The sequence below is a fragment of the Pelophylax lessonae genome (assembly GCF_965119305.1).
Source record: "Pelophylax lessonae genome assembly, chromosome: 2".
Taxonomy (NCBI): domain Eukaryota; kingdom Metazoa; phylum Chordata; class Amphibia; order Anura; family Ranidae; genus Pelophylax; species Pelophylax lessonae.
The window spans coordinates 562,926,482-562,951,274 of record NC_138769.1 but is presented as its reverse complement, the minus strand read 5'-3'; the positions used below and the strand labels follow the sequence as shown (position 1 = coordinate 562,951,274).

General features: G+C 45.8%; 1 protein-coding gene across 7 annotated transcripts in view; it reads left to right on the top strand.

The window, feature by feature from the left end:
* Positions 1-2,895: 2,895 nt before the first annotated feature.
* IKZF4 (IKAROS family zinc finger 4) overlaps positions 2,896-24,793 on the top strand; it is a 63,699-nt gene continuing 41,801 nt past the window's right edge. For 2 of the 7 annotated variants that reach the window (XM_082246797.1, XM_082246795.1), the window contains exons 1-2: positions 2,899-3,046; positions 19,453-19,507. In XM_082246797.1, coding sequence (XP_082102923.1) covers positions 3,008-3,046; positions 19,453-19,507 — 94 coding nt within the window. In that variant the 5' untranslated portion in view covers positions 2,899-3,007. Of the gene's footprint in view, positions 3,047-19,452; positions 19,508-24,793 lie in introns of all 7 variants that reach the window. The other 5 variants (XM_082246794.1, XM_082246796.1, XM_082246793.1 and 2 more) reach the window with 5 other exon arrangements.

Genomic DNA, 24,793 nt, shown 5'->3' with positions numbered 1-24,793 from the left:
GTATTGACACTCCCAGAAGTTCTGTGAGTCGGGTGCGATGCGGGAACCCGCAGTGGATTTGCAGAGTTCCCGCATCACACCAATGTGAACCATCACTTTGTTGTCCGGAAATTCGTAATCAGCTGTCAAAAGCACTATACTAACAATCCGAAAAACGGCAGATCGTTCGTTGGACGAATTTTTACTTCAAATTTTCTTATTGTGTGTACAGGTCTTAAAGGGGAATTAAAGCTTCCTCTGTAACTTGTACCTATAGGTAAGCCTATGATAGGGTTTACCTTTAAGTACTGTAAATAACTCGTAAATGTGCACCGTGTAGGAGATATTTACTGTGCATGCAGCCAGTGACATCACAGACGCATGCGCTCTGAAGGAAGGACTGCTTGTGCCGTTTTTCAGAGCCCTGTGCTGTGACCGGCGGCAGCTGCTCGTGCCGTTTTTCAGAGCCCTGTACCGTGAGCGGCGGCAGCTGCTAGTGCCGCTCCTTCAGAGCCCTGTACCGTGAGCGGCGGCAGCTGCTAGTGCCGCTATTTCAGAGCCCTGTGCCGTGAGCGGCAGCAGCTGCTCGTGCCGTTCCTTCAGAGCTCTGTGCCGTGACCTGCGGCAGCTGCTCGTGCCGCTCCTTCAGAGCCCTGTGCCGTGACCGGCGGCAGCTGCTCGTGCCGCTCCTTCAGAGCCCTGTGCTGTGACCGGCGGCAGCTGCTCGTGCCGTTCCTTCAGAGCCCTGTGCCATGGCCGGCGGCAGCTGCTCGTGCCCTTTCCTTCAGAGCCCTGTGCCGTGACCGGCGGCAGCTACTCGTGCCGTTCCTTCAGAGCCCTGTGCCGTGACCGGCGGCAGCTGCTCATGCCGTTCCTTCAGAGCCCTGTGCCGTGACTGGCGGCAACTGCTCGTGCCGTTCCTTCAGAGCCCTGTGCCGTGACCTGCGGCAGCTGCTCGTGTTGTTCCTTCAGAGCCCTGTGCCGTGACCTGCGGCAGCTGCTCGTGTTGTTCCTTCAGAGCCCTGTGCCGTGACCGGCGGCAGCTGCTCGTGCCGCTCCTTCAGAGCTCTGTGCCATGGCCGGCAGCAGCTGCTTGTGCCGTTTCCTTCAGAGCCCTGTGCCGTGACCGGCGGCAGCTGCTCGTGCCGTTCCTTCAGAGCCCTGTGCCGTGACCGGCGGCAGCTGCTCGTGCCGTTCCTTCAGAGCCCTGTGCCGTGACCGGTGGCAGCTGCTCGTGCCGTTCCTTCAGAGCCCTGTGCCGTGACCGGCAGCAGCTGCTCATGCCGTTCCTTCAGAGCCCTGTGCCGTGACCGGCGGCAGCTTCTCGTGCCATTCCTTCAGAGCTCTATGCCATGACTGGTGGCAGCTGCTCGTGCCGTTCCTTCAGAGCTCTGTGCCGTGAGCGGCGGCAGCTGCTCGTGCCGTTCCTTCAGAGCTCTATGCCATGACTGGTGGCAGCTGCTTGTGCCGTTCCTTCAGAGCTCTATGCCATGACTGGTGGCAGCTGCTCGTGCCGTTCCTTCAGAGCTCTGTGCCGTGAGCGGCGGCAGCTGCTGTGTTGTTCCTTCAGAGCCCTGTGCCGTGAGCGGCGGCAGCTGCTCGTGTTGTTCCTTCAGAGCCCTGTGCCGTGACCGGCGGCAGCTGCTCATGCCGTTCCTTCAGAGCCCTGTGCCATGACCGGCGGCAGCTGCTCGTGCCATTCCTTCAGAGCCCTGTGCCGTGACCGGCGGCAGCTGCTCGTGCCATTCCTTCAGAGCTCTATGCCATGACTGGTGGCAGCTGCTCGTGCCGTTCCTTCAGAGCTCTGTGCCGTGAGCGGCGGCAGCTGCTCGTGCCGTTCCTTCAGAGCTCTATGCCATGACTGGTGGCAGCTGCTTGTGCCGTTCCTTCAGAGCTCTATGCCATGACTGGTGGCAGCTGCTCGTGCCGTTCCTTCAGAGCTCTGTGCCGTGAGCGGCGGCAGCTGCTCGTGCCGTTCCTTCAGAGCTCTATGCCATGACTGGTGGCAGCTGCTTGTGCCGTTCCTTCAGAGCTCTATGCCATGACTGGTGGCAGCTGCTCGTGCCGTTCCTTCAGAGCTCTGTGCCGTGAGCGGCGGCAGCTGCTGTGTTGTTCCTTCAGAGCTCTGTGCCGTGAGCGGCGGCAGCTGCTCGTGTTGTTCCTTCAGAGCCCTGTGCCGTGACCGGCGGCAGCTGCTCATGCCGTTCCTTCAGAGCCCTGTGCCATGACCGGCGGCAGCTGCTCGTGCCATTCCTTCAGAGCCCTGTGCCGTGACCGGCGGCAGCTGCTCGTGCCATTCCTTCAGAGCTCTATGCCATGACTGGTGGCAGCTGCTCGTGCCGTTCCTTCAGAGCTCTGCGCCGTGAGCGGCGGCAGCTACTGTGTTGTTCCTTCAGAGCCCTGTGCCGTGAATGGCGGCACCCGTGCACATGCGGGGGAGTGGCTCCAGCCAATCAGGTGGCCAAAGGATGTGAATCGGGTAGTAAGATGGGTAAACATGTTGGCCGTGTCAATGATGTCCGGGCGCCGCTACGGGGGCTTTGTTCTAAGGTAAGGATTTCATAATGAGCTAGAATGTAATACATACTAGCTCAATATACCTTTGTCTTTGAGGTTTTCATTTTATATATATATATTTTTGGAGGGTTACAACCTCTATAAGAAACACTTTTTGAAAGATAAAAAGTGGATTTTTTCTACAGCACACAAATGAAGAGGGACTTTGTTCCAAATCAAGGACAGGAGCTTTGCACCAGGATCAGAGATAACCGATAGCAGACATCTATGTAGGAAACAGCGCAGTCCAGCATTGAAGAGGCCCCTCCGTTCTCCTCCCAGCCGCTCATTCGATCACTTCTGCCTTCGGCTACACCTGTCTGGCGAGGCTGCCGCTAGGACCTGCGCTCTGCACTCGTCTATCCGTACTGTCGCCTGGCAGCTGCCCCGGAAGTTGTCGCCGGGGCCGGTTCAGCTCCGGTAAAGTCTCCGCCGGACAGAGTCGGCTGGCGGGAGAGTATCCCGGGGGTGGATGAGGCTCCGGGCGAGGGAGCTGCAGCAGGTGAGAGCCGTTAGTAGCGGAGGGTTCGTACAGGTTCTGTGTGTGACCGCCCCCTGCCTGTCATCCATGTCCCTGGCTGAGGAGAGTCCGTCCATGTCCTCTTATTCCCAGCCTGAGCCCTCTGTGTGGAGGAGTGTGCTGTGATATCCCCGCCGGGTGATAAGAGGGGGGCTGGGGAGCTGTGCTCTGTGTGTCCTCATATGACTCCTCCACTGTCTACACACACACGTGACCAGCAGGCTGCCTGCACCATCCGCTATGTGTGTCTACCTTCTATAGGGTATAGGGGGGAGATCTCACACTGCTCCTCTATAGTCTCACTCTTCCTGCTGCATTTTACAGCATGTACACAATCATGAAGTAAAGTCAATAACTAATTCTGATACATGTCAGGGGTAGGGTTCTGCCACCTCATCCCTTTAAACCAAGACACACCGGTTCTGAGGCTGATTAAGGTGGTAGTAAACTCACTTAGTGCCGATTCACATTTGTGCGATGCGAATATACAGCGTGATCCCGCATCGCATCCGCACCCCTGATAGTTCACACTGCCATATGCGATACGCAGGGGGTGTCAAAAGTTAACGACACCCCCAGTTGCGATCGCATATCACACTGCGATCTGAAAGTTTGCACAGAATGCGATCGCACTAGTGTGAACCACCATGCGATCCGATTCTGCTGCGGATAAAAAAAAGCCTCGTGTGCGTGTTTATTGCGGATGCGGTGCGAATTCAGCCATACAAAGTGTATGGCTGAAATTTGCACCGCACATGAGATCGCATGTAATTTAGTAGCAGTGCGCTCCGAATTACATGCGATCTGCGCAATCCCACAAATGTGAACCAGGGCTCAGTGCTTTATGTGCATTATATTAGCCTCAGAACCCGTGTAATTCATATGTGTCCTGGTTTAAACAAAGAAGTAAATCCTCTGAAAAAAAAAAAAAAACCCCCAGTAAAGACAAAGGCATAATGAGCTAGTATGCATTGCATACTAGCTCATTATGAAGTACTTACCTGAAAACGAAGTCCCCGCAGTGCCGCCCGCTCAGCAACAGGACAGCCAGCAAGTTCGGCCATCCTGCCTCGTGGATCGCATCCTCCGGCCATCGGATTGGCCAGAGGTGCGATTACATCACTCCCGCGTATGCGTTCGGGAGCTGCCGTTCACGGCACTGGGCTCTGAAGGAACGGTACGTGTGGGGCCGTTCCTTCACAGTGCATGCACCAATGACGTCATCTGTAAATATCTCCTAAATGGTTTAGGAGATATTTATAGCACCTATAAGTAAAGCCCCGTACACACGTACTGATCGTCGGCTGTCTTTTGTCCAGGGCTGTCATGTCTGTTGAAAACTGCAAAAGACTGCACACTAATTTTGTCGGCCAACAACAGCCGACTGCAGAAGTGATGTCATGTGATGGTTAACTTTCCTTGTCTTTTTTCTTTTCTGAGCATGCCCAGTCTTGCAAATCTGCTGTCTGTCGGCCGAATTCTGTACTGACTGGCGAACAATCGGCCGTTCTGGTGACGGCCAACAAACATTTTAAAGTCTGCACGACAGATTCTGTTCGGCCGAAAATGCGCTGTCAGAAGCATCATACTAACAAGCCTACAATCGGCCGATCGGTCGGCGGCCGAATATTTACGGCCGACAATCGGTACGTGTGTATGGGGCTTTAGCCTTAATATAGGCTTACCTATAGGTAAAAGTCTTTAAAATGGATTTACAACCACTTTAAAGGGATGAGGTGACAACCCTAGTCAGGGGGTGTATAGCTGCAGTCCCTGAGAGGATCCCTGATCTATTAAATAGGAAAAAGTCTTTTTTTTATTTTTTAAGGCCTCTTTCACACTTGTGCGACTTGGGACTGCAAAGTCACATGACAGTCGTACCCCATGATTTCCAATGAGTACCGTTCATATCTGTGTGACTTCAGAGTAGTCCCTGCACTACTTTGGTCCGACTTTGATGCAACTTGAGGTCCATAGACCTCAACATTACACAGGCCTCAGTCACCTGACTTTCAGGTCATAAAAGTGTGAAAGGGGCCTTAAAGAAGTACAGCCAAAGCTTGATTGGCTGTACTTCTGTGGATCACAGGAGTGCAGTTCTTTTTGCACTCCTGTGACCCGTTTTCAGCAGATGGGGTGCTGACTCTGCTGATGTCACAGAGCTCTGGCAAGGTCAGGATCTGCCCACATGCTTGGACCGGCACCCCGCTCAGCCTCTCAGCGAGGCGCCCCCTCCTCAGCCCAGTCCCCCAGTGAGTTTGGAGGCAAAGCAGAGAGCTGGTGACTGACCACTCCACTCAGGAAGCTGTGAGAACCGAGCGATCGGCAGTGTTTGATCACTCGGTTCTCAGTGTTAGAGCCACTGAGTGACTGATGCTGCATCCACATAGGTAAGTCTGAATCTACAAAAACCCAAACCCCATACTTTTAAAGCGTTTCTTACCCCAGCATTTCATATTCCTGATATGTGCCTGCTGTACCATGTACTTGTATGAGAAAGTATCCTGTTCTTTGTATTGTTTCCTTTTGTGAAGTCCCTGCTGTTCCTGCCAGCCCCACTGCTTTCCTATTAGCAAGGGAACACAGCCTGGTCAGTTCTCTAGCTATGCTGGGAACTCGGTGTGCTCTCCTCCAATGATCAGACTTGTCCTGATACACCCCCCTTCACAGCCTTTCACTAGCAAGCTCAGTGTACTGCTGCTTCTCCTCCCCCAAGCTCTTATGCAGCTGAGAACAGAAGGAATATAATCGCTTATATGAAAAAAAGGTGTTTGGTGTGTGTTGTTTTTAAGGTTTTTTTTTTTTTTTTTTATCTTTACAAACATGTTTTGTCTTTCATTTCTGTTTTAGACTGAGTGGGCTCTTTTACAAGGTGATAGTTTACAATTAATTTAAATTGTACTTATATGTAAGCCTAAAATAAGGCTTACTTGTAGGTACAGTGAATATCTCCTAAACTTGCAGTGTTTAGGAGATATTCACGCTGCATACTGTCCCTTCAGAGCCCTGTGGCGGGGCCGTGATGTCCCTTCAGAGCCCTGTGGCGGGGCCGTGATGTCCCTTCAGAGCCCTGTGGCGGGGCCGTGATGTCCCTTCAGAGCCCTGTGGCGGGGCCGTGATGTCCCTTCAGAGCCCTGTGGCGGGGCCGTGATGTCCCTTCAGAGCCCTGTGGCGGGGGCCGTGATGTCCCTTCAGAGCCCTGTGGCGGGGGCCGTGATGTCCCTTCAGAGCCCTGTGGCGGGGGCCGTGATGTCCCTTCAGAGCCCTGTGGCGGGGCCGTGATGTCCCTTCAGAGCCCTGTGGCGGGGCCGTGATGTCCCTTCAGAGCCCTGTGGCGGGGCCGTGATGTCCCTTCAGAGCCCTGTGGCGGGGCCGTGATGTCCCTTCAGAGCCCTGTGGCGGGGCCGTGATGTCCCTTCAGAGCCCTGTGGCGGGGCCGTGATGTCCCTTCAGAGCCCTGTGGCGGGGCCGTGATGTCCCTTCAGAGCCCTGTGGCGGGGCCGTGATGTCCCTTCAGAGCCCTGTGGCGGGGGCCGTGATGTCCCTTCAGAGCCCTGTGGCGGGGGCCGTGATGTCCCTTCAGAGCCCTGTGGCGGGGGCCGTGATGTCCCTTCAGAGCCCTGTGGCGGGGGCCGTGATGTCCCTTCAGAGCCCTGTGGCGGGGGCCGGGATGTCCCTTCAGAGCCCTGTGGCGGGGGCCGGGATGTCCCTTCAGAGCCCTGTGGCGGGGGCCGTGATGTCCCTTCAGAGCCCTGTGGCGGGGGCCGTGATGTCCCTTCAGAGCCCTGTGGCGGGGGCCGTGATGTCCCTTCAGAGCCCTGTGGCGGGGGCCGTGATGTCCCTTCAGAGCCCTGTGGCGGGGGCCGTGATGTCCCTTCAGAGCCCTGTGGCGGGGGCCGTGATGTCCCTTCAGAGCCCTGTGGCGGGGGCCGTGATGTCCCTTCAGAGCCCTGTGGCGGGGGCCGTGATGTCCCTTCAGAGCCCTGTGGCGGGGGCCGTGATGTCCCTTCAGAGCCCTGTGGCGGGGCCGTGATGTCCCTTCAGAGCCCTGTGGCGGGGCCGTGATGTCCCTTCAGAGCCCTGTGGCGGGGCCGTGATGTCCCTTCAGAGCCCTGTGGCGGGGCCGTGATGTCCCTTCAGAGCCCTGTGCCGCGGCCGTAATGTCCCTTCAGAGCCCTGTGCCGCGGCCGTGATGTCCCTTCAGAGCCCTGTGCCGCGGCCGTGACTCCCACACGCATGACACCATTGCGGCTCAGCCAGTCAGACGGTGGTGACAGTGCTCTGCTGTATTGGTTAATTTTAAGGTTAGTATCTTATATTTTGCTAGTATGCGATGCATACTAGTACATTATACCATTGTCTTGCAGTTTGTTGTTTTTTCTTTTTTAAAGGTCGCGGCTTACTATACACACAGACAATATTGGCCCAAGGGACTTTAAATGAGGCAAAATAGAAAAGTCATAAAATAATATAAATTTATTGTACAAAGATTCAACACATAAATATATAATGTACACATAAAACATTGTTTGGCATAGCAACCAGTAGGTTACATCTAACCATATATAAAGTACATCAAGCTGGTATTCTCAAATGCAAGCTTTACGCAACCAAGATGATTGCAATATAAGAGCGGAATGCATCTTGTAACTTGATGTGTTCTGTGAATACTTTCATTTCTTCAGGAGTAGATGCCTCCAAAAACATAACTCCTATGCTAAACAGATACGTAAATTACAGTGCCTTTCGAAGTATTCCGCCCCATTGAACTTTGCGACCTTTTGCCACATTTCAGGCTTCAAACATAAAGATATAAAACTGTAATTTTTTGTGAAGAATCAACAACAAGTGGGACACAATCATAAAGTGGAACAAAATGTATTGGATATTTCAAACTTTGTTAACAAATAAAAAACTGAAAAATTGGGCGTGCAAAATTATTCAGCCCCTTTACTTTCAGTGCAGCAAACTCTCTCCAGAAGTTCAGTGAGGATCTCTGAATGATTTAATGTTGACCTAAATGACTAATGATGATAAATAGAATCCACCTGTGTGTAATCAAGTCTCCGTATAAATGCACCTGCACTGTGATAGTCTCAGAGGTCCGTTTAAAGCGCAGAGAGCATCATGAAGAACAAGGAACACACCAGGCAGGTCCGAGATACTGTTGTGGAGAAGTTTAAAGCCGGATTTGGATACAAAGATTTCCCAAGCTTTAAACATCCCAAGAAGCACTGTGCAAGCGATAATATTGAAATGGAAGGAGTATCAGACCACTGCAAATCTACGAAGACCTGGCCGTCCCTCTAAACTTTCAGCTCATACAAGGAGAAGACTGATCAGAGATGCAGCCAAGAGGTCCATGATCACTCTGGATGAACTGCAGAGATCTACAGCTGAGGTGGGAGACTCTGTCCATAGGACAACAATCAGTCGTATACTGCACAAATCTGGCCTTTATGGAAGAGTGGCAAGAAGAAAGCCATTTCTTAAAGATATCCATAAAAAGTGTCGTTTAAAGTTTGCCACAAGCCACCTGGGAGACACACCAAACGTGGAAGAAGGTGCTCTGGTCAGATGAAACCAAAATCGAACTTTTTGGCAACAATGCAAAACGTTATGTTTGGTGTAAAAGCAACACAGCTCATCACCCTAAACACACCATCCCCACTGTCAAACATGGTGGTGGCAGCATCATGGTTTGGGCCTGCTTTTCTTCAGCAGGGACAGGGAAGATGGTTAAAATTAATGGGAAGATGGATGGAGCCAAATACAGGACCATTCTGGAAGAAAACCTGATGGAGTCTGCAAAAGACCTGAGACTGGGACAGAGATTTGTCTTCCAACAAGACAATAATCCAAAACATAAAGCAAAATCTACAATGGAATGGTTCACAAATAAACATATCCAGGTGTTAGAATGGCCAAGTCAAAGTCCAGACCTGAATCCAATCGAGAATCTGTGGAAAGAACTGAAAACTGCTGTTCAAACGCTCTCCATCCAACCTCACTGAGCTCAAGCTGTTTTGCAAGGAGGAATGGGCAAAAATTTCAGTCTCTCGATGTGCAAAACTGATAGACATACCCCAAGCGACTTACAGCTGAAATCGCAGCAAAAGGTGGCGCTACAAAGTATTAAATTAAGGGGGCTGAATAATTTTGCACGCCCACTTTTTCAGTTTTTTTATTTGTTCAAGTTTGAAATATCCAATAAATTTCGTTCCACTTCATGATTGTGTCCCACTTGTTGTTGATCACAAAAAATTACAGTTTTATATCTTTGTTTGAAACCTGAAATGTGGCAAAAGGTCGCAAAGTTCAAGGGGGCCGAATACTTTCGCAAGGCACTGTATATTAAAGCACTACTATAGAGCTGCACAATTCTGGATAAAATGAGAATCACAATTTTTTCTGATTAGAATAAAGATCAGGATTCTCTCACGATTCTCGGCGAAACATCTTTTACATTATATAAAATAGTTGGGCTAACTCCTCTGTTTAGTTTTTTTTTAATTCATCATTATTATTATTATTATTATTAAGGATTTCTATAGCGCCAGCAGTTTACGCAGCGCTTTACAATATTAGAGGGAGACAGTACATATACAATACAATAAAATACAAGAGGATTAAGAGGGCCTGCTCAGAAGAGCTTACAATCTAATGGGGTGGGGCAGGTGTTACAAGAGGTAAGAGTAGGGAATGAGCTGATGGCAGATTAGTTGGTGTGATAGGCTTCCCTGAAGAGATAAGTTTTCAGGGATCGCCTGAAAGCAGCTAGAGTAGGAGATAGCCGTACAGGTTGAGGTAGAGCATTCCAGAGGATGGGAGAGGCCCTGGAGAAATCCTGGAGACGAGCATGAGAGGAGGAGACAAGGGAGCTTGAGAGTAGGAGGTCTTGAGAGGGGCGGAGAGGACGGTTTGGGTGATATTTGGAGACAAGATTGGTGATGTAGCTCGGGGCAGAGTTGTGAATGGCTTTGTATGTTGTGGTTAGTATTTTGAATTGAATTCGCTGGGCAATCGGGAGCCAGTGTAGGGATTGGCAAAGAGGGGAGGCAGACGCTGAGCGGTTGGTAAGGTGGATAAGCCTGGCAGCAGCGAGGCGAGAAATAACAAGGGAGTGAATGAAAAAAGGGGCGAATTTTAGAGATGTTGTGGAGGTGAAGTCTACAAGCTTTTGACAATGATCGGATTTGGGGCTGAAAGGACAGGTCCTAGTCTAGGATTACACCTAGTACCCTGGCATGAGGGGAGAAATTGATGGTTGCATAACTAATTTTGATAGAAAAGTCATGGAGGGGGGCACGGGCGGGAGGGAATATTACCAGCTCAGTTTTAGAGAGATTTAGTTTGAGGAAGTGGTGCAACATCCATGTTGATATGTCAGTAGCAATGCGAGAGGAGACTGAAGGAGTGAGGTGAGGAGTAGACAGATTTGAGTGTCATCGGCGTATAGATGGTATTTGAAGCCGTGGGCGGTTATCAAGTGACCAAGGGAGGCGGTGTAGATAGAGAAGAGGACGGGTCCAAGAACAGAGCCTTGTATTGTATTTTTTTTTTCCCAAAAAACTGCGTTTGGAAGACTTCTGCGCAAGTACAGTGTGACATAAAAGATTGAAACGTTTGCCATTTTATTCTCTAGGGTCTCTGCTAAAAAAAATATTTATAATGTTTGGGGGTTCTAAGTAATTTTCTAGAGAAAAAATACTGATTTTTAACCTGTAAGCAACAAGTGTCAAAAAAGGGTTAGTCTTTAACCACTTAAGCCCCGGAAGATTTTACCCCCTTCCTGACCAGGCCCTATTTTGCAATTCGGTACTGCGTGACTTTAACGGACAATTGCGCGGTCTCGCGACGCTGTACCCAAATGAAATTGACGTCCTTTTTTTCCCACAAACTGAGCTTTCTTTTGGTGGTATTTGATCACCTGTGCGATTTTTTTTTTTTTTTTTTTATCAGGCACTATAAACAAAAAAAGAGCGACAATTTAGCAAAAATAACAATATTTTTCAAATTTTTTTTATATGAAATTCCCCCAAAAAAAATGTAAAAATCAAAATTTTTTTAACATTTTAGGCCAGTTTGTTTTCTGCTACATATGTTTGGTAAAAAAAATGGCAAAAAGCGTATTTTGATTGGTTTGCGCAAAAGTTATTGCGTTTACTAACTAAGGGAAAGATTTTTCTTGTGTTTTTTTTTTTTTTTTTTTCAGGACTGCAACATTGTGGCGGACAGATCGGACCCTTGACTGACATTTTTGACACTTTTGGGAGTACCAGTGACAATACTACAGTAATCAGTGCTATACATATGCACTGTTACTGTAAAAATGACACTGGCAGGGAAGGAGGGGATTAAGTGTGTCCCTAGGGGTGTGTTTCTAACTGTGCAGGGATGTGGCTTTTCATGTAACAGCAGAGATCAACGGTCCTACATAGGAGGACCGTTAGATCACTGCTGTTACACAGGGAAGAATGACAGGCGGTTTTGTTTACATTAGCCGCCTGCCTTCCTCCCTTCACGGCAGACGATCGCGAGTGACCGGCGGACCCGCCACACGCGGACTTGTTAGGGAACGAGCTATTGGCTCACAGGGTAGTGACATACCCATACGTCACTTTGCCTGGCCGGGGCTGACCGCCGCAGTATATGTACTTGCGGTGGTCGGCAAGTGGTTACAGACAGAAGTTCATTCCTTTGATCTAAAAGAATGAAAAGATACATTGTAATGTAAAGCATTGTGTTTATAGTTATCTAGCAGTCTTAACAATGTTGATAAACATTTGCTGGGGCTCTTTTTTTTTTTTTGACAGCTGTGAGTGAGCAGAGAACAGCTCTGTAAGGCCCCTTTCACACGGGCGGTGTGCCTGACGGACTCGGTTTTGCTCAGCGGGGATCGATCCGTCAATCCCCGCTAAGCAGGTGGATGACAGGTCTGTCTCCGCTTACTTTGCAGAGACAGACCTGTCAGATCCCCGCTCTCCTCTATGGGAGATTGGATGAGAATGGATCGCCTGTCCGTTTTCATCTGATATTATCCGATCCAATCCTCCAGATGGATGGAAATCCATCCGGATTTCACGGACAGGATTGGATCGGATGTCAGCGGAGATGTCTCTGCTGCTCCGTAGAGCTGCATGGAGCATCCGATCAGGTCCGCCTGAAAAATTGACAGGACCGGATCGGAAAGCCCATGTGAAACAGGCCTAAGAATCGAAGTCACGCAGTTTTAAGATTGTGAGGGGGGTGAATCAAGATCGCAATTTTTTAAACGATTAATCGTGCAGCTCTATCTCCCTAGAATGGCAGGGGTTTCTAAAAAAAAAAAAAAAAAAAAAAGACTTAAAGACCAGCTTGGAACTTGATAAAACCTAGCACCCCCAAATAGTGACCGCTGCTCAGTGTCGGACATGGGAGTAATGGAAGGGGACCAAGATGCCCAATGGGAAAACTACCGCCTTAATCACAACTATTTATATAGTGCTGGCAATTTATGCATCACTTTCACATATTATACATTCACATCAGCCCCTGCCAGCAAGGAGCTTGCAATCCAAGGTTCCTAACTAACATTCATACACACACATACTTGGGACAGTTTAGACAGGATGTATTTGTAGTATGGGAGAAAATCTACACAACGACAGGGAGATCATGCAGATATTGTCCTGACCGGGATTCAAATCAGGGACTCCAGGTAGGAGTACTAAGATGCAGGCTTTGAATTAACCACTTTCCGCCCGCGCTATAGCTAATAGATGGCTACAGCGTGGGCTTCCAGTGCCAGGAGGGTGTTCCGTAGACATCCTATTGTAATCACGCTGCTAGTGCTCTGATCGTCGAGTCCTTCGAACTTAGCTGATCACAGATCGGGGTAATGGGCCAATCACAGAGGCCCTTGATAGCTGATCATGGAAGTAAACAGAAGCCGGTTATCAGCTATTTTTTTTTTTTTTTTAGAAAGTCATTAACTGGCTTCTGTTATAGGGACATTGCCCACTAGTGCTACTAATCAGTGCCCACCAGTGGTGAAAATCATTGCCTCATCATCAGTGCAGCCTTATCAGCGCACATCAGTGAAGGAGAAAAATTACCTGTTTGCAAAATGTTTTCATTTTTGGTCTTTTTTTTTTGTTTCTTTAGCAAAAAAAACCAAACAAACCCAGTGGTGAATAAATACTACAAAAAAAAACCTCTTTTGTGTGAAAAAAAGATAAAAAATTTTGTTTGGTTTATTGAGGCTCGGTTCACATTGGTGCAATGCCGGAACCCTGCAAATCCACTGTGGGTTACTTCATCGCACCTGACTCTCAGGCAGATCAGACTGCCATATGGGAACTGCTGGGAGTGTCAATACAAAGTTAACAACACCCCCAGATCAGTTCGCATATCGCAGTGCGAACTGTCAATTCGGACATGAATCAGATTGCATCGGTGTGAACACTCATGCGATCCAACTCTGGTGTGGATCAAAAAAAGGGTCCTGCATTCAGACTGTGGCCCGAATGTGATGCAAATCTGATCACAGCAGCAAAAAAGGAATTTTGAGTTTCTCATTTAAAAAAAAAAAGCAATTCGAGATTTGGAGGAGGATGAGAGTAAAATATAGAAGGTACTTTTTTTGAGTTAGGAATAAAAACCTGAATAGATTTTTTGTTTACTTTAGGGTAAATTTATTTAGATTATTTAGAGGCTATATTTGTAAGGCTACATTCACACCTGAGCGTAGCGTTTTTCGCACGTTTTTTACCGCGATTTTACCACGATTTTTGCGGCGTTTTTTACCGCGATTTTACCACGATTTTTACCGCGATTTTTGTGCAGGCGTTTTTAGATTGAATAGAGATCAATGGAAAACGCCTGTAATCTGCCCAAAAAGAAGCTCATGTACTTTTTTGAGCGTTGGGCGTTTTGTATACAGCGTCAAAACGCTCAGATGTGAACAGGGGCCATTGAAATGAATAGGATTTGTCTTGTTGGGCGTTTTGAGAGCTGATCCTAGAGCAGAAAAACGCCCCAAAAACGCCCCAAAACGCCTAGATGTGAACGGAGCCTAAAGGTGTGCGTGCGTTTTTTTTTTTTTTTTTCACTGTTTACATAGAATTTGAAATTTACAAATAAACTTATCCACTTGCTGACCGCAAAACTTAGTTGTACAACGGCAGATCGGCTCTCCTGCACTGGTACTAACGGCTAGGGGGCATGCTGTGATTTGACACAGCATAAGCCGATCAGCGGGTGCTGGCGGACAACTATTGGTTATCACCCACTGATCGTAAAGGGAGAGACACAGAACAGAGCTCTGCCTATGTAAACAAGGCAGAGCTCCAGTCCGACGGGGGAAAGTGATGGATTTTGTGTCCTGCAAAGCAGGGAATAAAATCCATCACTTCCCTTAGGAAAAGCACCACACATAGTAAACACAAACACTGGTTAGGCACACCTTTAAACCCTTTAGATGTTTTACTCCTTCCCAGCCAGTGTCATTAGTACAGTGACATTCTATAGTATTTTCCCTGATCACTGTATTAGTGTCACTGGTTCCCACACAGTGTCAAAATATTGCAGTCCTGCTAAAAATCGCTGATCGCGGCCATCACTAGTATAAAAAATAAACAAAAATTCCATGATATATCCCATAGTTTGTAGATGCTATAACTTGTGCTCAAACCAATTAATATATGCTTAATGGGATTTTTTTTTTCACCACAAACATGTAGCAGAATATATATTGGCCTTAATTTTATTTTACATTTTTTTTATTTGATATGTTTTTTTGTACAGCAATAAAAAACGTCTGTCACTGCAGGAATACACAGGAAATGAATGTTTCCTATGTGTCCCATTCACCCTGCAAAGCAGCATATGGCTGCCCTAAAATGCAGACATGTTGCATTTTATCGCAGTGCCTCATGCTGAATCACACATCGCGCTACTGTACATTACTGTAAATGAAGTGTATGTTTTGTACACTCCAAATATAATTCATACAAAAAAAAAACTTGTGATATACTGAATCGTGTACCAAAATGGCCCCTTGTCAACAGCGAGCTGCGAGAACGGTGAATTGCTCCGGCAGCTCTTCATTGCAGTGTGAATTCACCCTTATACTTGGCACTCCAGTGCAGAAAATTGCACTGCGTTTGTGTTGTCGTTAACATTGACACACACTGAAGACTTCAAATGCATACTACACCCCATTGTAGTAGGAAGTGGGAACCTAGCCTAAATAGAAGTGGTTTGCTTTCAGACTGTCTCTCTCTCTCAGGTCGTATTCACACTTGCTGGTCTTGGTGTGTTGCACTAATGTTTGCTGTGTTAATGTGCGTTGTGTTAAGACAGCTGATTTAATTTTGAATGAGTGGTCAATGGACAAGAACTGACAAAAGAAAAGTACATAACAATATTTCTTCCTACGCAATGCACCAAATTGCATGGCAACTTCATTACTATAGCGCAAAAGTGTGATTCAGGCTAAATTTACAGTCTGCTACAGAGAAGGGGTTAGGGCGGTGGCATGTGTCTCTCTTCTGATTACTCACTTTGGGTAAAACCTGTGCACACTTCACCTATTCAGGTTTGTACAGGGAAATGGAAAAGCAAACTGCTTCAGATGATTTCCAGGTGATCAGAGGTGCATTTCATTTTTACACATTTTACTAAAATGGGCCACATAGTCTCCTAGTGGACACTAATGAGCGTTGTGGCTAAGGCCCCTTTCACACTTGTACGACTTGTCCTGCGATTTGGGACTGCAAAGTCGCATGACAAGTCGTACCGCTCATATCTGTATGACTTCAAGTCGCAAGGACTTTAACCACTTGACGACCGGCACACGACTATTTACTGCGGCGGTCAGCCCCTCACAGGCAGAGCGATGTAGTATTAAGTCGCTAGCCTGTGAGGGTCTAGGGAGCGAGCGTGCGCCGCCGGAGGCACTCGGCGATCGTCGGTGCAGAGGGAGAAAGGCAGGCGGTTGATGTAAACAAGCCGCCTGTCATTCTCCCCTGTGTAGAAATAGTGATCATACGGTTCTACTATGTAGGACCGTTGACCACTGTTCCTACACCTCAAGCCACAGCCAATCACAGTTAGAATCCCGCCCCTAGGGACACACATAACCTCTCCCTCTCTAAAAAAGTTAACCCCTTCACTGCCAGTGTAATTTTACAGTAACAGTGCATATGTATAGCACTGATTACTGTAGAAATGTCACTGGTAACCCCAAAAATGTCAGTCAAGGGTCCGATCTGTCCGCCACAATGTCGCAGTACCGCAAAAAAAATCGCAGATTGCCGCCATTACGCGTTAAAAAAAAAAAACGACAAAAATTACAAAAATCTTTCCCTTTGTTAGTAAACGCGATCACTTTTGCGCAAACCAATCAAAATACACTTTTTGCGATTTTTTTTACCAAACATATGTAGCATAAAACAAATTGGCCGAAAATGTTAAAAAATTTAGATTTTTAACATTTTTTTGGGGAATTTCATATAAAAAAATGTGAAAAATATTGTTATTTTTGCAAAATTGACGCTCTTTTTTTGTTTATAGCGCATGATCAAAAAATCGCACAGGTGATCAAATACCACCAAAAGAAAGCTCTGTTTGTGGGGGAAAAAAATGACGTCAAATTTGTTTAGGTACAGCGTCGCACGACCGCGCAATTGTCCGTTAACGTCACGCAGTGCCGAATCGCAAAAAAAACCCTGGTCGGAATGGGGGTAAAATCTTCCGGGGCTTAAGTGCCCTGCACTACTTTGGGCTGATTTTAATGCGTTTTGAGGTCCAAAGACATAGGCATTGCTTCAAGTCCGGTCAAAATCGTGGTAAAATTGCGTGACTTTTAGGTCGCACAAGTGTGAAAGGAATATAAACAGATCCCGAAAACTCAAGGTATTTGTAGCCTACTGTTTTTAATGTAAAGGTCTGAATAAAGCTTTGGAAATGGTACATCTCACACTATGTCTCATTCACACACTAAAACGTGTGCTGGTGTACATTATGTAGGGTTAGGTGATTAGTGGCGTAGTGCTCTGTAACAACTGTTTACTTATTTTTAACTTGAAATGTCACAGAATGAAACTTCATTACACTCTGTGCACCACAGTCTGTTGTTGTAACATTATGTTTAACGCCACACACCTCAACGCAGCCTTCTGGTGTGGGCAGAGCCCTTGGAAAACATTAATTTTCCGTGTGTCCTGGTGTTCAGCCTGCGTTGATTTGCATAGCTCAAGAGACATGGTGTGACTGAGACCTTACAAGTACATTCCAGGGTTTATGTTTACAGATCTTGGTAAATGACAGGATAACGGGATTGATCATGTCATGTGATATGTCCCAATTTGAGTTTATATCTGGCAGTGATAATCTTCATAACAAAGAGAGCATTTTCTATGGGATCTCATTTGGTTTACCTCTAAACCTGAAGTCGTTGGTAAGCGCAACATTGGTATTGGCCTTTACCCAAGGCAAATATTGTTCTAACCTGTGTTGCATTATCCTGTTTTATGGTGTAAGACTGAATGTCGTTGCAGAGCGAATACACAAGCTTTTGTTTAATGTACCCCTTGCAGTAGTAAATAGCAACCAGGCAGAAACCCTTCTTTAGCCATTTGGCCCCATAGTACTGAAAATTTAAAGCGAACCTGTGGTCAGTCTATGGACATTAAAATTCACAGCAGAAGTGCTCAGGTCATTCTATCAGGCAACTATGAATAAATGTAAACCACTTCAGTGCTTCTACTGTGAAAATTGAAGGTGTTTTTGTTTTTTTCTGCATACTGCCTGCAGTTACTGAGGTCAGTGAGGGCTCCTTTTCTAATATAAATACCTGCATGTCTGTAGCATGGCCATAGGTTAAAGAGAAACTCCCGAAAATGTAAAACCAATTAATAAAAAAAAAAATATTTTAGATTTGTAAAAGTGGAGGGGCAGAGGACGGGAATGATAGAAAGTAGGTGGAGAGGGTGAAGGTCCACTTTAAAGTTGAAATTAAAAAGGAAAAAAAATCTACAGCTTTAAAGGGTTTGTAACCCTAAATTATACCTTGCTGCCAGCCCCTCTATTTCAAGCTCCCATCCTGCACTGTAGAAGTGTTTGTAAGAAACTAAGCCTCTAAATACCTTTTTGTGGAGGAGCCGAGCTCTCCCTCTGACGTCAGCTGGGAGTCACGTGAGTGCAGAGCTTGCTGCTCGGCCCCTCCCACTGTAGCCCTGGATTGTAGTATTACAGCGGCCGGGAGACACATGACAGACCCAAACTACTTCACAAAATGGTATTTAGAGGCTTTGTACAAACACTTATACAGTGTAGGATGGGAGCATAAAATAGAGGGTCTGGCAGTGACATTTTAATAACGGCAGCAGGGAGGGGGGGGGCGGAGACAAAGACACCGAGCAGAGAGGAGACACAGCGGATGATGCGGGCACCCAGGCAGACCACGGTAGTTAGGGATCGTTGCCCATGATTATCCTGGTCAGCACACAGAGGGGGACACAGGAAGTGGCAGGATCAGCCAGGTTTTTTTTAGAGTTTCCAGAGGGGCAGATTAGACAGCACAAGCACTGTGCTATTTAACCTGCTATGAGGAAACAGAATTTTTTTTTTTTTTTTTTAAGGTAACAAACCCTTTAATCACATCACTTGTATGTAATAAAGTATGTCCGACATTGTGAAGGCTGCTACATCCTAGAGAAATCTGTGCGGATATGCCCATCCTCTTCCTGGGTCTAAACTACTGGCGCTGCAGTGGTCAATAGCTTCAGGTCTTCAGGCAGAACAGCAGTACAGAATGGTCTGACAGAGAATCGCCACTTCTTCCTCTTCCACTGAGCAATGTTCTTTCATTGATTACACTGGGACAGAATCCAGAGACTGATGAGATGCACCCCCATTCACAAATCATGTTACAAGCAGAAAGGAAATGATCATCTACCTTACCTGTCAAGGTAAAAACCTGATCACTACTGTACTTTCAGATACTGGGGGCATCCACATTATTGAATGTGATGACAAGAATGTGTCATATTGGAAGGCAAATATTTGTGTAGCCAACATTTCTTATTTGATTAATTTGAAAATATTTTACAAATAAAAAACCAGCAACTTAATATTAAAACCATGAAAATGGTGTTAAAGGACACATGGGCTGCTATGAGTGAAATACATGGACTGCCATTGCTAATCTTCTTCTTTAAATGCTAGTTGCCAGGCTGGTATCCTGATCCAGTGGCTTCATTACTTTGCAAAAGGTTTGTAAAAAGTTTTGAATTCTCTGGCTCCATATTTTCTCTGGGTTACTAAGATATATAAGCTTTTTTTTCTACCAACTCTGTCACAAAATAAACTTGATTTTTTTTTACTAAAAAATCTTCCTTCACACATTTCAGAGAACCCAGTCTAATATGGAAATTGAAGACTACAATGGCCGCTCCTATATGTCTGGTATGTATAAACTTATTTCAGTTTCGTTATTTCATAATACATTTTTCTTTATGCCTGGTTCACATTAGTGCAATTTCAGATACAACTTGAGTAACACAGAATCAAATCACATTGTTTTCAATGAAGTCCATTCACATCAATTCAGCACCACATGGCACGGTTTTGTTCCATGTTAGTGTGATTCCAGTGTCATTTTGGCCCCATAGAATATGCAACCCAAGTCCAAAATGCAACAAAGTCGCACTACATAATTGCACTGAAAATTGGATCACATCGCAGCCACAGTAGTGTGTGTCTAGTCTTAGTAAGTTTTAATAATGAAGTAGGACTGGGTTACCCCTCTATTTAATTGAGATTTCTTTTTTTTTTAATTTTTTATTATATTTCAGACAAATTAAAAAATGCAGAAGCCTTTGGGTGTGTAATGAGTTAGTGTGTTGTGGTGCCCTTCAAAATGAATAATGCTGTAGTACACCGATTGTTGCATTTTACCATATGTTACTGGTGTGTATAGGCTCTCAACCCCTTTTGCTGCCTGCCAACATGTAAACAAGCTCATGGCCGCTATAGCAGCCAGGCACTTGTTTACCTTTTTAGTCCTGTTTGCTAGCTTTCTTGTATTCGTGATTCAGGTAGTCCACTGCTGTCTATTCTCAGTTAGCTTTACTAGAGGTAGCATTAGGGGTCTAGTAGACCCCTGATGTCTTCTTAACACCTTCCCGCCCAGCCTAAAGCAGGATGACAGCTGGGCTGTGACTTTCCTATCCTGAATGGGTGTCCTATGACGTCCTGTCAGGAAGCAGCGCTCACGGGGCGGTGCAGTGGCAAGTCTGTCACCAGCTGTGTCCACTGGACTGATCAGTGTACCAGCTTGCTGCTGGTACCATGTGATCGCTGTGACCAATCACAGTAGGTCACATGACTCTACTCAATGGATGGTTTCCTTTCATGCCATCTATTGTGTATAATTGTTGCTAGCTGTAATTGGTCAATTTAATCACATGGTACAGACAGTGCTGGTTGCAGCCCACCCGTACCATGGGTTTAGCTTTAACTAATCACAGCTAAATACAACAAAACAATCTGAATTAATCATTTTCATTCAATAAAGAGCTTGCTTAAAGCAATGTAATTCACTGCTATAAGTAAACATAATGTGTAAAGAAAAAAAATCCTGATCACTTCCCCAGAGTAGTACAATGTTACTATGGTAACATTATGTTGCTCTGGTCACAGTATATTTTAAAATAAAAAAATAAATTGTAAAAACAAGAAAAAATGTAATTAAAAAAATAAATAAAAATTATTATAACTTTTTTTTTCGTACTGTCACCAGTCAGTGTCCCTGATCACTGCCACACCAGTTATATGATGATGCTTTACTGCACTGATGACAGTATGGCTCCTTTCACACGGCCGCTCCGCTGCTTTCCGTGTGTCCGCAAATCATCCTATTTTTTTGCGGATGATTTGCGGACATCAATGTAAGTGAATGGCACTGCGGATGTCAGCGGAATACCATCCGCTGACATCCGATTTTCCTCCTTTCAGTTCTGTTCCGTTTTTACGAATGGAACAGAACCCCATTTTTCCATCCGTGTAAAAAACGGAAAGGAAGAAAAATCGGATGTCAGCGGTGTCATCCGCTGACATCCGCAATGCCATATACTTACATTATGTCCGCATATCATCCGCAAACGGATGGGATGATATGCGGGCATACGGAGCGGATGACAGAAATGTCATCCGCTCCGTGGAAAAAAAAAAAAAAAGTCCCGCAGCGGACTTAAGCAGCGGAGCGGCCGTGTGAAAGGAGCCTATGAAAAAAAAAATTGGGAAAATTATATATATTTTTTTTAATTTCTTCATTTTCCAAAAAAATTACTACTTCAAAAAACCCACAAAGCCCCTTACTAAATACCTTAGACTTTCTACTTTTCAAAAAGGGGTAATTTTGGGGGTATGTACGTATGTATGTTTGTACTGTTTCAGGCTCGGTTCACACTTCTGCGATGCGGGAATGCTGCGAATATGCAGCGTGATCCCGCATCGCATCCGCACATTTGGCAGTTCACACTGCCATATGCGATACGCAGGGGGTGTCAATTAAATGTTAACGACACCCCCAGTTTGATCGCATATCGCAGTGCGATCTGACAGTTCGCACAGAATCGGATCGCACAAGTGTGAACCACTGTGCGATCCGATTCTGAGGCGGTTAAAAAAATGCCTCATGTGCGTGTTTGCTGCGGATTCGCATCCGTACAGGAGATCGCATGTAATGAAGGAGCAGTGCGCTCCGAATTACATGCGATCAGCGCATCCGCAGAAGTGTGAACCGGCACGTAGTGCGATTTTCCTGCGAATGTGATGCGTTATGAAAAGTCTAGATTCGCATGTATTCCCAAAATACATTGTATTCACGAAGGTCGTTCACATCTATGCGTTGCGATTCAGATGCGAATATAATGCGATGATAAAAAAGGGTCTTGTGCGAGTTTACAGCGCTGCGAATTTAGTCTCCATAGACATCAATGTAAATCGGTCTGGACTCGCATTATCAGTTCAGATATGTGCAAATTTTTATGTGCGAATTCTTATTTTTTGTTTTAGTTTTCCCCTCCGCTCCACCCTTCCTGAGCTTAATTAACATAATCAACGCAATCAATTTTCATTACAATCGCGCTGGTACTATTGAAAAACGCAAGGTAAACTCGCACTGCAAATTCGGATTGCAATCGCATCCGTTCGCAATCGTACAAGTGTGAACCGGCACTTAGGGTTTTAAGAAATGATAGGCCGTCAGTACATCAGGATTGATCAGTTTTCAGATATATACCATACTTTCCATACAGACTAAATAATATACACTGATTTGGGGTATTTTCATCAAGGAAATTTAGCAGATTACATTTTGGGCTAAATTTTTTGAAGAACAATTATTTATTTGCAAAATAAAATTATTTATTTGCAAAACAAAGAAAAACAAAAAAATAAAAAATCCAGTGGTGATTAGAGCCTCCATTTGGTGATATTTAGTTGTGTGAACAAAATTATAAAAATTTTGTTTGGGTACAGTGCTCCATGACAGCACAATTGTCAAGAAATCTGCCATCTTAGACCCTGTTTGATTTGCAGCCGCCATGATGCTGCACATGTGACCAGTTATGACTCCAGCCATTGATGATTTGACAGTTTGGTTGACAGCAAAAGCAAATTAAACAGTTAGCAATCCCGGCATGTTGGGAATGTACAGTGAATATAAAAAGTCTACACACCCCTGATAAAAAGTCAGGTTTCTGTATTGTAAAAAAAGGAAACGAAGATAAATCATTTCAGAACTTTTTCCACCTTTTTATTATGACCTATAAACTGTACAACTCCGTTGAACAACAAACTGAAATCTTTTAGGTGGAGGGAAGTAAAAATAAAAAAAATAAAATATGGTTGCATAAGTGTACACACCCTTAAACTACTACTTTGTTGAAGCACCTTTTTGATTTTATTACAGCACTCAGTGTTTTTGGGTATGAGTCTATCAGCATGGTACATCCTGACTTTGCAATATTTGCCCACTCATTTTTTTTACATTACAGAAAACTGACATTTTAACAGGGGTGTGTAGACTTTTTATATCCACTGTAGCTGTTTTTTTAAATGAGTAAATTGAAGGGTTTAGTTCCGCTTTAACCACTTCCCGCCCCCAGGACATCATATGATGTCACAGACTTTAAATGGGGATATCTGAATGATGCCTGCATCTGCAGGCATCATTTAGATATCTTCTTTTACAGCAAGTGATTCCCTGCACTGTAAAAACAATCATAGTGGCTGTTCAGCCACTTGATTGTTTTTACAGACGGCAGACCCACATTCACTATTAACCCTAAATTAATGACGTGCAAAGTCTTTTAAAGCATCTTCTTTAGACCATTTTGGATACCCTAGTTTTTCACTGTTTCATGAGCGCATGCAGTTCTGAGACAACATACAGGTCCCTCTCAAAAAATGTAGCATATTGTGATAAAGTTCATTATTTTCTGTAATGTACTGATAAACATTAGACTTTCATATATTTTACATTCATTACACACAACTGAAGTAGTGCAAGCCTTTTATTGTTTTAATATTGATGGTTTTGGCATACAGCTCATGAAAAAACAAAATTCCTATCTAAAACAATTAGCATATCATGAAAAGGTTCTCTAAACGAGCTATTAACCTAATCATCTGAATCAACTTATTAACTCTAAACACCTGCAAAAGATTCCTGAGGCTTTTAAAAACTCCCAGCCTGGTTCATTACTCAAAACCGCAATCATGGGTAAGACTGCCGACCTGACTGCTGTCCAGAAGGCCATCATTGACACCCTCAAGCAAGAGGGTAAGACACAGAAAGAAATTTCTGAACGGATAGGCTGTTCCCAGAGTGCTGTATCAAGGCACCTCAGTGGGAAGACTGTGGGAAGGAAAAAGTGTGGCAGAAAACGCTGCACAACGAGAAGAGGTGACCAGACCCTGAGGAAGATTGTGGAGAAGGACCGATTCCAGACCTTGGGGGACCTGCGGAAGCAGTGGACTGAGTCTGGAGTAGAAACATCTAGAGCCACCGTGTACAGGCGTGTGCAGGAAATGGGCTACAGGTGCCGCATTCCCCAGGTCAAGCCACTTTTGAACCAGAAACAGCGGCAGAAGCGCCTGACCTGGGCTACAGAGAAGCAGCACTGGACTGTTGCTCAGTGGTCCAAAGTACTTTTTTCGGATGAAAGCAAATTTTGCATGTCATTCGGAAATCAAGGTACCAGAGTCTGGAGGAAGACTGGGGAGAGGGAAATGCCAAAATGCCTGAAGTCCAGTGTCAAGTACCCACAGTCAGTGATGGTCTGGGGTGCCATGTCAGCTGCTGGTGTTGGTCCACTGTGTTTTATCAAGGGCAGGGCCAATGCAGCTAGCTATCAGAAGATTTTGGAGCACTTCATGCTTCCATCTGCTGAAAAGCTTTATGGAGATGAAGATTTCATTTTTCAGCACGACCTGGCACCTGCTCACAGTGCCAAAACCACTGGTAAATGGTTTACTGACCATGGTATTACTGTGCTCAATTGGCCTGCCAACTCCCTGACCTGAACCCCATAGAGAATCTGTGGGATGTTGTGAAGAGAAAGTTGAGAGACGCAAGACCCAACACTCTGGATGAGCTCAAGGCCGCTATCGAAGCATCCTGGGCCTCCATAACACCTCAGCAGTGCCACAGGCTGATTGCCTCCATGCCACGCCGCATTGAAG